This window comes from Ipomoea nil, unplaced genomic scaffold (genome assembly GCF_001879475.1).
Source record: "Ipomoea nil cultivar Tokyo-kokei standard unplaced genomic scaffold, Asagao_1.1 scaffold1568, whole genome shotgun sequence".
Taxonomy (NCBI): domain Eukaryota; kingdom Viridiplantae; phylum Streptophyta; class Magnoliopsida; order Solanales; family Convolvulaceae; genus Ipomoea; species Ipomoea nil.
The window spans coordinates 755,648-772,846 of NW_017617996.1; the positions used below are offsets into that span (position 1 = coordinate 755,648).

Sequence of the window (17,199 nt, forward strand, 5' to 3'; positions counted from 1 at the left end):
CTCGACTCACCACCACGGCCAGCCCGACCCAGGGACCACCGCCCCCTCGCCGAGCCGTCGCCGAAACCAAGCCCGCTGCCAGAAACCCTCACCACCGCTTTGCCGGAGACTCGCCGGAAAACACCGCCTAGCCGAAGACCCAAAATGCCGAAAAAGCCCCTCGGAACCCGTACCCCGGAATGGAGCAACGCCAATTATACCGTAATCGGAGGTAAAGCCCTTGAACCCGACCAATTTTCTCCGGAATTAGTTGATATGCTTACTCACCAACGACTTTTGGATACGTATCTCGCCATCAAGGGGGATACGTACCCCGAATTGGTGAAAGAATTCTATCAATATCTAGTAGCCACCAAACGGGGTGATAAGCTAGAAATCACCACCAAGGTCCGAGGCAAGGAAATTACACTCTCCGAAGGCCGCCTGGCCAAGCTCTTGAAATTGACCACCACGGGTGTGTCAAGCTACGACCGAAAGGGGTGGATTGATACCCAAAGCAAGGGGTACAAAGACTATCTCGGGTACCTACTCGGGAAAGAGGAAGGATTCACCTCGGCCACACGACCGAATAGGAAATGGCTAACGGCGGAGCAAAAGATATTGGTATATCTTCATGCTTCAAAATGGTTTTTCGTATAACTATGTATATATCTATATGTATTGTATTTCAACGCGTTGGAGTGGGTTACCAGCATCTCTCGCTGAACAGATATATTTGGCTTCCAGGCACAGACGAGTAGATCACTGGAGCGCGCTATAAGCTTGGGGCGTAGATTAGATAGTTTTCCCTTTCGGCCTGCGTGCCATGATTTTGTATTGACACTGACTGAGGTTTTAGAATTTAGCTTGTGCACCTGAGTTCTCTAGCTCGGGTGTGGCATAACACCCCGTACTCTTTGTATTATGTTTTGGATTTACGATCATTACCTTTGTTATATAGTTTCAAAAGTTTTTTGAAATTTCGGGGTGTTACAGGTTTGGGGTGTGTTTTGATGCAAAATGTAAGAGTAATCGCATATGCCTCTAGACAACTTAAAGTGCATGAAAAGAATTATCCCATACACGATCTAGAACTAGCAGCAGTGGTCTTTGCCCTGAAAATCTGGAGACATTATTTATACGGAATGCAGTGTAAAATCTTCACGAATCATAAAAGTCTCAAATACATCTTCACGCAAAAGGACTTGAATATGTGTCAGAAGCGTTGGCTAGAGCTTATTAAGGATTATGAATTGGATATTCAATAGCACGAGGGAAAAGCAAATGTGGTAGCCGATGCTCTAAGCAGGAAATCTAAGCATTCCATCAGCTCTATCTGTGTGGTGGGCGATGAACTTTGTAATGAGTAACAAAAGATGAACTTAGAGGTGGTGGAACAAGGTGAGGTGGAGGCCGAAGTCCGTTTGTTCAATTTGAGGATCGTGCCTACCCTCATGGAAGAGATCAAGGATGAGCAATTGAAAGATGCCTGCTTTGCGAAAATTAAGAGTGATTTGGTCGAGGGAAAGAAGGGATCTTTTGAGTTATCCAAAGATGGGGGCATAAGATACAAAGGCCGTTGGTGTATACCCGCGTTTTGTGACCGTTTGAAGCGCCAAATTCTGGAAGAAGGTCACAACACCCCGTACTCGGTACACCCCAGGGGTGACAAGTTGTACAAAGACGTGAAAAAGCTTTATTGGTGGCCTAACATGAAGAAGGAAATAGCCGATTTCGTAAGTAAGTGCTTGAACTGTCAGAAAGTCAAGGCTGAACGATGCTGGTCCAAAGGATTGGTGCAACCGTTGTAGGTACCTCAAGGGAAGTGGGACTTAATTTCTATGGACTTTGTAGGAGGTTTACCGGTGACCCGCACCGGCAAGGACAAGATTTGGGTGATAGTGGATCGACTAACTAAGACGACTCGGCTCATCGCTATGAAGAAAACGTGGACGATGACACAGTTAGCCCGAGCATACGTAAGTCAAGTAGTGAAGTACCATGGAGTACCCCGAGATATCGTTTCCGATCGAGATCCAAGGTTTCTATCTCAATTCTGGAATTCTTTACAAGCTGCTTTGGGAACGAAGTTGAATCTGAGCACCACCTTTCACCCTGCCACGGATGGACAAACCGAGAGGACAATTAAAACAATTGAGTATATGCTAAGGGCTTGTATGTTGGACTTCCAAGGCTCGTGGGAAGAGCACTTGGACCTGATTGAGTTTTCTTACAATAACAGCTACCATGCAAGCATACAGATGGCACCGTACGAAGCGCTCTATGGTCAGAAATGCCGAAGCCCTTTATGTTGGGAGAATTTAGTTAACCCGGTGATGCTGGGACTGCAATACTTGCATGACACAGCGGAGAAAATCAAGTATATTCAAGGAAGAATGAAAATGGCACAGGATCGACAAAAGTCCTACTCGGACCTAGGAAGGAAGCAGGCAGAATTTGTAGTTGGGGACAAAGTGTGGTTAAAGGTTTCTCCCCACTAGGGGGGTGATGAGGTTCGGAAAGAAGGGCAAGTTAAGCCCTAGGTTTGTTGGTCCCTACGAAATTCTCGAGAAGATAGGGAATATGGTTTATCGTTTGGCGCTACCAATGGAGTTGGAACGGGTGCACAATGTGTTTCATGTGTCCCAGTTAAAGAAGTATGTACACGACCCTTCTCATGTGATTCCGCCAGAAGTGGTACCCCTTGACGGAACTATGTCATATGAAGAAAGACCACTCCGGATCTTGGACTTTAAAACAAGAGAAACCCGCAGGAAGTCGATGAAGATGGTAAAGGAGTGGTGGTCTCATCACGGAGTGGAAGAACCAACCTGGGAGCTGGAGTGCGCCATGAGGGAACGCTACCCGGATCTGTTTACCTCAGGTACCTCGCGTTACCTTTCTTAGTTGTGTAGTCTTTTGGTCGGGTGTGGGGTAGTTGATCAGTTAGGAGTTTTGTGGCTTAAGATGTTTCCTTCGTTACTTGAAACCTTGCATTTCTTGACTCTTGAAACCTTACCTCTTTTTGATCTTTGGAGCCTTGTTTATTTACATCCCGTCAGCTTTTGTCGCATCTTTGAGGTTAACCTGTCGTACCCAAGCTTCAGGGACGAAGCTTCTTGTTAAGGGGAGAGGATGTGACACCCCGTAAATCTAAATACTAATTGAGGGTTAATTGAAGAATTAATCCAAGCTTTTTTTGCTAATTCATTTCTAAAAATCCTGAAATTTAATAGTCCAGGGACTAGAATTGGACTAGTCACTTAAATCTATTGAGTGTACCTTGTGCTTCATGAGTTGTGCCCTTGTCCCCTTGTCTTTCTAACCTTACTAAGGGTAGAATTGGCTTTTCACCCATGAATTGTTTTTCAAGCTACCCTAGCAAGACATATCATTTCATTCTTCATTCAAGCCTAAGTCTCAAACACTCTAGCCTCTCTCTAAAATAACCTAGCTTATTCTTCAAGCAAGAAGGTGAACCTCCTTGCTTTGCAAGATCTTCCATCAAGATTCCTACTTTCTTCTTCTTGAGCATAGGAAAGGGTAAGGTCCTTAGCTTTTTGGTGTTTTAAGCCATCTTTTGGGTGTCTTTATCTAAAGTTAGAATCTTTCTTGTGTTTTTGCTTGTGTAAGAAGTTGGTGAGGAAGAAGAGCTCTAGGAAAGGCTTAAGAGGGTGGAAAAGAGTGGTTGTTGGTCTACAAAGGTAACCCATGCTATACAAAACATATTTTCTTACCTAAATGATGATTATTGACTTCTATTTGATGTTCTTGGTATGATTTGTGAGATTTGATGCATGATCTTGTGATGATGCATGTTTAGAGCTTGTTTTAGGTTTCTTGAATGCCATTGCTTGGCTATTTCTTGGGTTCAATTCATATCTTTGTTGTGTGTGAGATTTTGGTTGTTTTGGACCATGAACTTGACCTTGATGATGAAAATCCCCGAAGGGAATTTTTGGTGTACAGGACTGTATGTGACACCCCAAGAATCCACATTCAATCCATGGATTAATTGAGTAATTAATCCTATTTTATTTGAAGAATTAATTCCTAAAATCCTTATTTTTAATACTCAAGGACTAGTATTTGACTAGTCAACCTTAAAGTTGTGTTGTACCTTGAGCTTTGAGGGGAGTTCCCTTGTTCCTTACACATTCTAAATGTTAGTAAGGGTATCCTTGACTTTTCACCAAGAGTTAGTATTGTAACCTAACCTAGAAGACTTCTTCATTTCATTCCTTACATTTCCTAGAAATTAGCTCTACCTTCTCTCTAGAAAGGTGAGTAGCTTATTCTCCAAGCTAAGTTGAGACCCTTGTCAAGATTCCAAGATTTGCTTCCAAGATTCAACCTTTCACCTATTTGGGCATCTAGGAAGGTAAGGTCTAAGTTCATCTTGTGTTTTTGGTTTCATCTTAGTTGTCTTTTTCTTAAAGGTAGGATCTTTATGATCTTTTGGTTTAATCTTGAAGTGGGTTTGGAAAGTAAGCCTTGTGGGGAGCTTGTTGTGGTGTAAAGTGAAGTCTTTTGGTCTACAAGAGGTAACCCATGCTCTACAAAACCTATTTTGCTTACCTATATGTGATTTCTTGGATTCTACTTGTGCTTTGCTATGAAATGTGATGGTTTATGCATTTGTCTTGTGATATTGCATATCTAGAGCTTGTGTTTAAGGTTCCTTTGTGCCATTGCTTGGCATTTTCCATGGTTCAAGTCATTTTATTGTATTGGGTGAGATTTGGCATGTTTTGGACTTGAATATGTGTTTGGAGAAGAAAATCCCCGAAAGGGATTATTTTACACAAGAGTATGTACCCGCGGGCGGAACGGCGGGGAGAGCCCTACCCGCCGCCCACCCACAGGTACATTGGCTTGTGGGTAGTGTACCCGCGGGCGGAACCACGGGTAGGGGCCTACCCGTGGGTCCATCCGCGGGGAACACAGTGGAGTTGGATCGGGATTTGTTCCCTGTGATTCTTTTGATTCGGTATTTGGTCTTTTGACTTCCAGATGTTCTTTTGTGGAACTATTTGAGTGTCTTCTTGATGTTTCGTATGTCTAGAACTATATGGTAGGAATCGATGTAGGACTTTGGTGTCTTGAATCGTGCTATGTGTTCAACATTGTGTTTCGTTGAACCGAGAGGTGTCTTGTGTGTTCTTCGGAACTATCTTTGGTTTACCCGTTTGATAAGCATGCTAGTTCAGTGTTTAAGAGCTAGCGTGTGTGTTGTTTGTACCTTCCGATTGGTTGATGATAACTTGTGTTATTCATCGTTGTTGTTGTTGGGTTGTGACCCATTCCTTGATTGAGTATGGTTTCATATCTTCGTTGTAATCCGTTGATTGATTCCTGTTGTGGTGTGATCTGTGTGTGGCTTTACCTGGATTGCACGAATGGTGGTATGGGACACTAGTCACCAAGGTATTGCAGCGGTCCTCGTGGTGGCCGTGACGTGATTATGGAGTTGTGGCCTTTGTGTAAGGTTCACGTTTATGGGGGATAACATGTGTTATCCGGGCATGTGTTGCCATGTACGGTACCTTGTGTACTATGAATTGGTGGTTTCGTTGGTGGTCGTTGGTGGGGGACGACGGTCCTGGGGGAATAAGGTTGGACTTGGCTGTACAGCAGTCCTGGAGGTAATGGTTGGAAGAAGATATAATGTTGGGCGTAGCCATAAGGTTGGAACAGGGCATAAGGAAGGCATATCAACTCGTGATGGGTGATGTCACGAGGGCTTGTGTAGCCGTTGTTGTGAGTTCTCTTTCTTGTGACGTGTGTAGTCACAAGGGCATGTGTTGCCATCGGTCTTGTCGTTATCCTTTGTGTTGTGGTTAACCTTTGTGGTTTGGGATGTGTTCCCGTGTTATCTTTGAGAGCGATGAGTCTTGTGTTGACTATTGATCTTGGCTTTTGACTTATATACTTATGTATTTCGTTTCGAAAATGGTTTTTGTATATATACCATATCTATGTATGATACTTAACGGTATTGGTGGGTTACCAGCATTATCGCTGACCGGGCGTCGTCCCAATGTTTATCTTTGTATCTTTCAGGTGATGTCTAGACGAGCGCGATGTTAGAGGCCGGTAGTTTAGTATCTTTACCTTTGTTTTGTAGCCTGTGTGCCGTTGTATTTTAGACTGATGTCTTTGGGATAGATGTATACACTTGCAAATTGATCGCCGTAGCGTTTACCGTGTTTGGTAGACGTGGCATAACACCCCATTGGGATTTCTTTTATCCAGTTTTCGCTTTATCTTCTTCCGCTGTGCTAGTTTTGTTGTATGATCTGTAGGTGTTAAAGCCTTTTATATAGGTCGTGTTTGGGGGGTGTTACACTGTACCCGCGGGCGGAACGGCGGGCAGTGGCCTACCCGCCGCCCCACCCGCGGGGAACATGTGACTTTCGGGTGTGTACCCGCGGGCAGGACCACGGGTGGGGGTCTACCCGTGGCCCCACCCGCGAGGAACAATATGGTGATGTGCGGGGATTTGTTCCCCGTGATTCTCTTCTTCTTGGTATTGATGTTTTGAACTCCCGTTGTTGAATTATTGGACTATTTGTGAGTCTTCTTGATGTTTCGTATGTCTAGAACGGTGTGTTAGGAATCCATGTTAGGATTTGGTGTCATGAATCGTGCTAAGGGTCCAACTTTGTGATTCGTTGGGCTAATATGAGTCTTGAAGGTCCACATCATATTTAAAGACATATTCTTGGCAATCGTCTACCTTCTTAACATATTTTTTTCACAACAATATGAGCATCAGAAGTCCAAATATATTCCATTAAATCACGCTTCAAATTTTTAAAGTCGACACATGTCGCACCAACATTAGAATACGAACCAGCAAACTCCCTAGCCAAGGAAACGACCTATTATGCCCAACGTTGGCCCTAGCACACTTAAGCATAAAATTTTGGTGTTGAACATCCATGGAACGATTAACCCGCAAGAAAGGCTTAGCCACATCCGAGCACAAACAATGATTATTACGGTGCTCAATGAAATGAACCACAAAACCCCATCGTCAACCATCTTCAACAACCTCGCTTTGAAACCCACCCTATTTGAAACACGCCGACGCTTCGGAGCCACAGGTGGTTGATCCAATGCACCATCCACAACAACGGAGCCCTACCCCCCCCCCCCCTCCCCCCTCCCTGCTTGAATCCCTCACGCGAACAAACCAACAAGTCTTTTACAACAAGACCCTCCATATTCTTACGCACCAAACTACAACATACGTCAAAACCAACAAGAGACGCATACTGGTGATAAAAATCAATACAGTGAGCGAGAGAAGGAAAAGCCTGCCCCTCAAAAGGCCTAACCTCCTCATCACACGAAGGCGTCCAAAACTTAGTTCCATCGGGAGACACGTCTATAACACACCCTTGTAGCGATTCCGAGCGTACTGCACAATCATCAAACAGAAATACACACATAAACACAAAAACAGACACTTAAAACCGACATGCACAACATACCCGAAAAAAAAAAAAAAAAAAAAAAAAAAAAAAAAAAAAAAAAAAAAAAAGCTAATTGCACATATCAAATGACAACACATGCACTTAACGAAGAAACCACCCACCCTCCAAAACAGAAACCTTCAAAAGAAATATAAAATGCAAAGAACATGTAGTACGAAATGCACAAAACTACAATCAGAATAACCTAACAGTACACAAAAAAAAAAAAAAAAAAAAAACAGCACACACAAGCCATGTTGTCAAACCAACAACGAAACGCTTAAATTAGCAAAACAATTTATAAACGAAAAACATATGCCAATGGAACTTATGAAAAAGAAAAAAGAAAATCACAATTAGAACTACGACATCCTATATATAATAAAGCTATATGGTCTTGTGAAAATTGAATGTTGCATTTAATTTTCACAAGACCATATGACTTTAAGATGTGAAAGTCTTGTGAAAATTAAATGGGCTTTAAGATGTGAAAATTACTTTAAGATGTGAAAATTAAATGCAACATTTAATTTTCACATCTTAAAGCCATATGGCTTTAAGAAGCATGCATGCAACCCCAAAGTCCATAAGTTTGAAATTAATATATAGCATAGCTATGTGGCTTAATATTTAAGATTGTTGATGTGCATATTGAGGACTACGGAGACAAATATGCGTTATTCGTGGATTCATCGGATACTATCCAACAACACTCTCCAACTTAATTGACGTGAAGTAGGCTTAGTAACATTAAGATTATATTCTCAAATTATTAGTTCTCATCTTTTATTGATTACACACTTAATTCGATAGTATTTGGAAGAAAAAAATCAATGTTCTAATTTCTAACTAAGATTGATATTTTGGTCTTTAAAGGTCAATTGTATGTTGCTACATCTAGAGTTAGAAATCTCAAAGGTCTAAAAATTTTGATCCGTGGTGACTCTAAAATTGTAATTCAATTACTATTGTAGTTTACTAAGTTCTTAAAATTTTATAATATTAAATACTATGTACTAAATTTTTAATATAGTTTAAGATTTGTAGTAATCACCCACCTTAAATATTATTTTAATTGTAAATATATTTATGTTCATAATTTTATCATAGGAATTCACACATAATAATTATTAAATAACAAAAATTTTATATATGAATAAACCTCATATAGTGTATATTTTTATAACATATTTTTCGTGCATCACACAGGACAAATACTAGTAATATATATCGTATAAGACATAAATGACAACTACTAACGGGAACAAAAAACCAAGCACTAATCCAAGAACCAAGAACCACGATTAAAATAGACAAATTAAAACTCTATAAACAACACCAATAGTCCAATACACAACACCTACAACGCATGTCATACACATGAGCACATACTTATACACAAACCAAGTACCAACTGATGCTCAATAAATATATACTAGAAACAAACGAAAACACCAACCTGGAGAATCCATAAGCCTTTGCACAGAGAATGCCGAAAATGAATAAGGATGACTGCAAACTATGGAACGATACAAACAAAAACCACAGAAAACTAAAAAGTTTATAAAGAGGAACACTACATCAGAATATAAACGAACCATATCTCAATTTACCATATTTAATACACCTAAAAACGAGCAAATCACCCGAAAAACAAACCCAAAAAAAGGAAAAAAAAATACAAAGACTATAAAGCCCTTAAACAATCACGCGACAAAAAAAAAAATCAATAAAAAATATCCAAAAAAACAACAACCATAGATCAAACCACAATCAAAGGCCAGATTCTGTCCACAGACCTCATGTGGGAACATGACCTCATATGATCCTCTATATATATATAGGTTTTGGATCCAATGTGATCACCTAATTAGGTGAGATCATGAGATCTCATTCCATTCATTGATAAGGTTTCAATGGATGGATAAGATTGAAAGTCAAACAACAATTAAATAAGAATATATTTGAAAGACAATGATGAAAGAGTAATTGTATATTGGTCTTTAATTTTTACTATTATATTTAAAATAGAATGTTTACCAAAATATTAGGGGCCTTATCAATGGTAATAATTAATTATATTTTGTACATAGGTAATTTTAAATTATGAGAAATTTTATAGTGGTGTGTGCATAGGTGTGGAATGGTGTGTGCATAAGTGTGGAATGATGTGTGCATTATATATTTTGCCATGGTGTACACCTCTTATTACAAAAAATCGCACAACATGCCATTCCACACCCGCGCACACACTACCATAAAATTCTCAACAATTAAAAAAAACACACAATAAGCACAATACTATATCTACTACGCACTGATTATCTACTCAAAATTCAAACGTCGATACCCAAATTAGATTCGTATATTTTTGTTTTCTTTTGGATACGTTTTGCACATGCCCGAAACAATTAACGCACAAACCAAAATGCACACGCCCGTATCACATAACGCACATACCAAAATGCATAATTTTATGAACAAAAAAAAATCATCACGCCATGGTGTACAACTCCTGTTACAGAAAAAACTCATACGCCATTCCACACACACGCACACACCACTCTAAAAAAATCCCCACAATTTTTTTTTTTTTTAAAAAAAAAAAACCTGACACGCACAATACTATAGCTACTATGCATTGATTATATACTTGAAATTCAAACGTCGAAACCCAAATTATATTCGTATAGTCACTTTCTTTTGGGTATGTTACGCACACAACCGTAACTATTGAACGCACATACCAAAATGTATAATTCTGGAAAAATATCCAACACCCCATGGTGTACAGCTTCTGGTCCAGAAAACCGCATACGCCATCCTACATCTACGCACACACCACTGTAAAAATTCCCCTCAATTTAAAAAAAAAAAAAAAAGAAAAAAAAAAGCAACATGCACAATACTATCGCTACTATACACTGATTAACTACTTGAAATTCAAATGCCAAAACCAAAATTATATTCATATAGTTGTTATGTTTTTTGGATACGTTACGCTCACGCCCGAAACTAGTCATGCGCACACCAAAACTAATAATTTTGGAAAGAAAACAAGCACGCCATGGTGAACAGCTCCTGGTCCAGAAAAATGCACACGCCATTCCACACCCACGCACACACCACCATAAAATTCCCCACAATTAAAAAAAAAAAAAAAAAAAAACTAAAAAGCACAATACTAAAGCTACTATGCATTGATTATCTACTTGAAATTTAAACGCCTAAACCAAATTATATTCGTATAGTTGTTTTCTTTTGGATACGTTACGCATACGCCCGTAACAAATAACACACACACCAAAACACATAATATTGAGAAAATAACCAGCACACCATTCTACATCCATGCACACACCACCGTAAAATTCCTCACATTAAAAAAAAAAACAAAAAAAAAAAAAAAACAAGCACAATAATTAGCTACTATGCACTGATTATATACTTGAAATTCAAACACTGAAACCCAAATTATATTCGTATAGTTATTTTCTTTTGGATACATTACGCACACGCCAGTAACAAGACACACAACATCAAAACGGATAATTTTTGAAGAAAAAAAAAAACCAACCCCCCATGGTCTAGTAAAAAGCACACACCATCACACACACACGCACACACCACCGTAAAATTTTCTATAATTTAAAATTATAAATGTACAAAATATAATTAGTTATTACCATCGATAGGGTCCCTAATATTATGATAAAAATTCTATTTTAAATATAACCAAATTTAAAAACCAAAATAAAATTACTCCTTCATCCTTGTCTTTCAAATCTATCCTTATTTAATTATTGTTTGACTTTCAATCCTATCCATCCATTGAAACTTTATCAATGGATAAGATGAGATCTCACGATCTCACCTATTGGGGTGGTCTCACTGGATCCAATATATATATATATATATATATATATATATATATATATATATATATATATATATATATATATATACATATATATATATATATATATATACACACACACACAAAAGAACATGTCTTTTCATAAAATTAAAAAATAAATAAATAAAATAAGGATGATTAATCTCATCCATCTAGATTGATCAACAACTAGACTAGAAAATAGGTGAGGTGGGGTGGGGAGTGGGGGAGGAAAAAAACATTGTGACATTTTCGTTATTATTAAGTACTTTGGATGGTTTCGATAAGTTTGACAGTGCACTCAAAATTTAAAAAAAGTGTATTAAAGTTTGTTGACTTGTAACATATTAATACAAATTATGGTATTTAAAAAAGTGTATTAAAGTTTGTTGACTTGTAACATAATAATACAAATTATGGTAATTAATAATCGTATTATAGTAATAGAATGTGGAACCAGTAACATATTAATACAAGTTATAGCAATTAATAAGCGTATTACAGTAATACAATATTAATGTGAACTACTTTTGAATAAGTCATGTCATGAATTGATTACAAAAACCTTATAAATATTTTATTATATTTCTCCCATCCTACTCTCCCTATACTACCCTCTTCGCCTCTTAGTTTCTATCTACATACGTAAACAACCATGAATCCAGCAACAGCATTACCCATGTTCGCTTTAGTCTTCTCTTTGGTTATTGCTGCAGGTGACCAAGTTTATTATTTCATTTAATATAATTTACAAAATTTATATTATTAATAAAGGCAAAAGGTATGTATTAAATTATATTTATATATAGCATACAATCGTGACACAATATAATGCATTCAGGTGCTGAATCACTGGAGAAATCCTCATTCAATTTATCATTGATAGAAGAGGCAGAAAAAGTGTTAGTGCCAGTTGTGGAAACAAAAATAGAGTTTAGAGATATCGGCGATGTCTTTGGACGACGAAAACTAGGTGATTTCCCAAAGTGTCTAATCTGCAGGTGCTGTGATAAATCTGATCCGAAGAGCTGCTTTGAGAAGAATTGTTGTTATCGTCTCAAATGCAGGTTTATCGCTTGTACCTGGGTGCCCACCGCTTGCAATTGTGATAATTGCAAGACATATATATGATTATATATTTTACTTTAGAAGTATTTAGAAAGAATTTATTAAAAAAATGTAAAACATTTATAATGGAAAAGTTGAGCATGTAATGGAGAACTTATCAATTTAAAGTCAAATCTTCTTCTTTTTTCTTTTCCATATTTTCTCCAAGAATTTTTTTTAAGAAAATATGTTTTAATTTTTACTGTTATGTTCAATAAAACTTTTAATATATGTAAAAGTAGTGTGACAATTCATGTTAATAATTACATGGGTTAAAGGAGAAGAGCATTTTTTTTTGTTTTTTGAAAATGGAGAAGAGCAATTTATTCAATTATTTTGGAGAGTTATTAAAGTGAAGAGGCCGGGTAGTTTAAAATTATATAAAAATCTTTCAAATTTTTTGGTAACACTAGTCCTTTTGAGGATCAATAATTGAAGGGGAAATATGGATGTGCCTATCATTTAGGGAGAAATAATTATGGTCTGTTTGGTAAAATAGTTAGTCTATCAGCTAATTTTGACTTATTGGACCACTATTAATTGTTTGATTTGATTAAACAATCAATATGAGTGTTTGATTAATTAGTTTTTTGTAGCAACTAATTTACCAACACTTTTCTATAATCACCTATTGCTATCAACTAGTCAAACTCACTAATTCAATCAACTAACCGCTATCAGCTAACAGTCATTTACCAAACACCTCTATATCACTATAACTTATAGATTAAAAGTTCTATTTTTCTTTTATTGTAAAATTTTCATTAATATTCAAAATATTATGATTATGTTAGAAAGATAAACAATACTTGATTATTTGGAAAATATATAGCATGGCCTTTGGCCACAATGCCTCCCCAATTTTTTTAAAGGGTATTTTATTCACATCAACTCATTTATGAACCGTGGGAAAAAAAAAATAACATTGATTGCATAAATAAAAGAAAACAAAAACAAAGAAACAGCAACAACAACAACAACATTTAGTGGTGCATTTATTTTTTTTTAGGTAAATAGACAAAAATTCGTTAGTATCGTTTTCAACATCGAATTTACAATAGAAAAATTCTATACAGGTAAAAGGTTTGCTGATAATTTTTTTTTAGGAATAAGGGTCAAATTAGCCATCGAACTACACACGAAAATGCAATTAGGTCACTGAACTCAAAAACATGCAATTAGGTCCCTGAATAACGTAAAATGGTACAATTGAACCCAAAAGTGACCTGCTTACCTGAAGTGGAGGTTATTTTATTAAAATAATAATTTTAAATAATTGTAAATAAATAAATAAATAAAACGCCTCGTCTCCAGGCCGCCGGAGTATCCGGCAGCCTGGAGATGAAGACGAGACGAAGGAATCCGTTCGTCTCCGGCCTGGAGACGAAGGGAGCCCTTCGTCTCCGGCATGGAACGTCTCCAGGCTGCCGGAGACGAAGACCCATCTTCATCTCCGGCGGCCTGGAGACGAGGTATTTTTTAAAAAAATTTATTTTTATATTTTTATTTTGGTATTGATAATTATTTAATAAAATAACCTCCACTTCAGATAAGCAGGTCACTTTTGGGTTCAATTGCATCATTTTGCGTTGTTCAGGGACATAATTGCATATTTTTTAAGTTCAGTGGCCTAATTGCATTTTCGTGTGTAATTTGATGGCCTATTTAACCCTTATTCTTTTTTTTATTGATGGAAATACAATCATTAGTAAACTTAGCAATAAAAAGATCCATGATTGAACAAATCAAAGCCATCAATTCATAAATTTGTTTTGCGAACAACGGGTATGGAACCAAAATACCGATGGAAAACTAACACAATTGCATACTGAAGATTAACAATAAAAGCCCCACCCCCTCTGGCAAATTATGCCCTGGAAACGTGTTCACCAAGAATGGTGAACACAAGATCAAACGACGTCGTTTTTAGGCAAAAAAAAAAAAAATCGCGGATGTGGAGTTAACGGCGCGAGTTGATCAAATTATGAATTTTCTGTTATGAGATTATGAATTTTCATAAAATTCATAATCTCATAACAGAAAATTCATAATCGCATAACAGAAACTTCATAATCTCATAACAGAAAATTCATAATCTCATAACTGAAAATTCATAATCTTATAACAGAAAATTCATAATCTCATGGTTCCAAAGTGAATGTGTAGGCATGGTTCCAAAGTGAATGTGCAGGCATGGATTCATAATTTATAAATGTTCGTGATTTCGGATGGGAATGTGTAGGCATGGTTCCAAAGTGAATGTGCAGGCATGAATTCATAATTTATGAATGTCCGAAATCATTGTTCACCTCAAATTAAAGTGAAACCGCAAAATGTGAAAATGAAGAAGAAAAGTCACGCAATTAATTAAGAAAAGAAAAAAAAATAACGGTGTACTAACACCGTTGGAACCGTGTTCACCATGAATGGTGAACACGGTTCCATGGCATAACGCTCCACCCCCTCTACTTCCCCCATGGCAATAAGGTTTTATATAGGAGTGGGCGTTTCGAGGTTCGGTTTGATTTTTTTGGATTTCGATTTTGGTATTAAAAAAATAATACCATTCGGTTTAATATTATATAGTTCGGTTCAGTTTTGGTTCGGTTTGAAAAAATTCGGTTTCAATTCGTAATTGGTTCGATTTGGTTTAAGATCCCCAAATTTTCATATTTCCTAATTTTACAAACACACTACCAAACAATACATATTCACATAGTCCAAATCCAAAGTCTAAAACATTATATAACAAAGTAGGAATTCAAAGTTCAAAGATACTACTAAGTACTAATTACTAAACATCAGTTGCTTTTTTTGCACAACCAACTATTCAGTTGACTCACTTAGAATGTTATATTGACAAGATGAAGAATCATCCATCTGTATAGTAAATATTTGGAAAACAAGGCCTGCATGGGCTGCTCAACTGATCATAGGGGTGAAGTTTGGGAAGAATGACCAGGGATTGAGTCTCACCAGTGGCAGTGTGAGAGATACTAGTGGGACATCGAGGGACTTGGATTTATTTCTTTATTATTATTATTATTATTATTATTATTATTATTATTATTATTATTATTATTATTATTATTATTATTATTATTATTATTATTATTATTAAAAAAACAAACTGTATTCGGTTCGGTTTGATTTTTTACCAACCGTTCAGTTCGGTTCGATTTTTAATCGAACCGTTCATTTTACAAGAATCCATTACCGTTTAATTTTTTGATATATTACTAGTTCAGTTCACCTACCCCTAATTTTATAGGTAAAGACATTGTAAAATTTAGTAACTCTCATGTGAAGTCGTCTCATGTATTCTTATTATTCAAGAGACAAGTTGGATTAAGATGGAAGTGAAATATTTATACTAAAATATGATTGATAATGAAACAAGAGTTGGACCCCATTTCTCTACCTAGCTAGAATCCTCATCCAAATATTGATGTGTACGGTTTAATTAAGTTGAATGGTTGCTTACATCTATCATTTGAATGGCCTTGCTTCTATACATCATATCCGTCCCAAGGTTATTGTAGCTTCAAGGGGTGATATGCCTAGAATTTTGTGAAAATGTATAGTAGCCACTTACTCCATTTCAAATGTGATGTGTGAATTCTTGGCTAGCAAAATTGCCCAATTCGGGTTAAATTTGATTCCATTTGAGTATTGAAGATCGGAAGAAATATAGGGGTGACTGGAAAGTGGTTTTTTTTTTTTTTTGAAAATCAACCATAATGATTGTATTAATGAATCAAAGTTGCAATCGAGTCAGGAAGGATAGAATCCCAATACATAAACTGATCATGTGAAAAAACTAAAGATGCTAGAGTATGCACATGTGAATTAATATGCCTAGTAACATAACTTAACGATTAGTAATTAAATAAAGGCATAGAAGTCCTACACTAGTCCACTACGACACCAACATAGGACAATATTGTCGTTGATTCCTGGCGCATAACATTCCGAAGTTCCATACAATCCGTGAGAAGATCCACCGTTTGTTTCATTCTTGTCCAGAAGCTAGGATAGGGCCTCCATACATGCTAGAGCCTCTGCCATAAGTGGCGAGAAACAAATTGGTAGTTTTCCGTTTCGCACCGCAAAAAAGGAGCCGTCCGGCGATAGTAGTACTATGCCGAAGGTTGCCTTTCCAGTGGCCTGATGGAAACCAGCATCTATATAACATCTCGGTCTGGCGTGATTGTCGTTTACCGGTGCTGCAACCGGCATGGGGTGGGAGGGTCGTTGGTTGGCCTGTCGGAATGAGCTGATGGATGCTGCCGCTCTCCTCCATGCGCCGGTGGGGTGTGGGAGGGCACCATCCCATATTGCCGAGATGCGACTCCTCCATAACTGGTACAATACTGCTACCATGAGTCCACTCTGCTCCTCTGTCAATGTTGTAAGTGCACTCGTTAGCCATGAGGGGAATGAGTTGGTACCAATATTTGTGATAGGTAGCTGTGAAACATTCCAAACAAGTCTAGAATATTCACAAGTAACTAATGCATGCATAACATCTTCATGAGCCAAACCACACATTTGGCATGTAGGATCCACCTCCACCCTCTTTATAATCAAATTAGTAGTTGTAGGGAGAATATCACAAATTGCCCTCCACAAGAATGTCTTCCATTTTGGAGGTACCCTCATCTTCCACATAGAAGACCATTTATCAAAGTCCCCCCGGTGTATGCTCATAAATCCCCATAATATTTCTATAGGCAT

The 17,199-nt window shown here is 37.4% G+C and overlaps 2 protein-coding genes across 2 annotated transcripts; one reads left to right on the forward strand and one right to left on the reverse strand.

Moving 5' to 3' along the window:
- The first annotated feature begins 11,962 nt into the window (after positions 1 to 11,962).
- LOC109189903 lies at positions 11,963 to 12,569 on the forward strand. Its single transcript, XM_019340523.1, has 2 exons — positions 11,963 to 12,071; positions 12,197 to 12,569. Exons 1-2 carry the CDS (start codon positions 12,011 to 12,013, stop codon positions 12,484 to 12,486), a joined length of 351 nt encoding a protein of 116 aa, XP_019196068.1. The 5' UTR covers positions 11,963 to 12,010; the 3' UTR covers positions 12,487 to 12,569.
- A 3,922-nt stretch (positions 12,570 to 16,491) lies between these two features.
- On the reverse strand, positions 16,492 to 17,199 carry LOC109189891. Its single transcript, XM_019340513.1, has one exon. The coding sequence runs from the start codon at positions 17,197 to 17,199 to the stop codon at positions 16,492 to 16,494; it is 708 nt and encodes a 235-aa protein (XP_019196058.1).

Coding starts and splice junctions, on each gene's coding strand:
- LOC109189903 (XM_019340523.1), top strand. CDS start 12,011: ATGAATCCAGCAACAGCATTACCCATGTTCGCTTTAGTCTTCTCTTTG. Junction 12,072..12,196: donor CTCTTTGGTTATTGCTGCAG/GTGACCAAGTTT, acceptor TAATGCATTCAG/GTGCTGAATCACTGGAGAAA.
- LOC109189891 (XM_019340513.1), bottom strand. CDS start 17,199: ATGCCTATAGAAATATTATGGGGATTTATGAGCATACACCGGGGGGAC.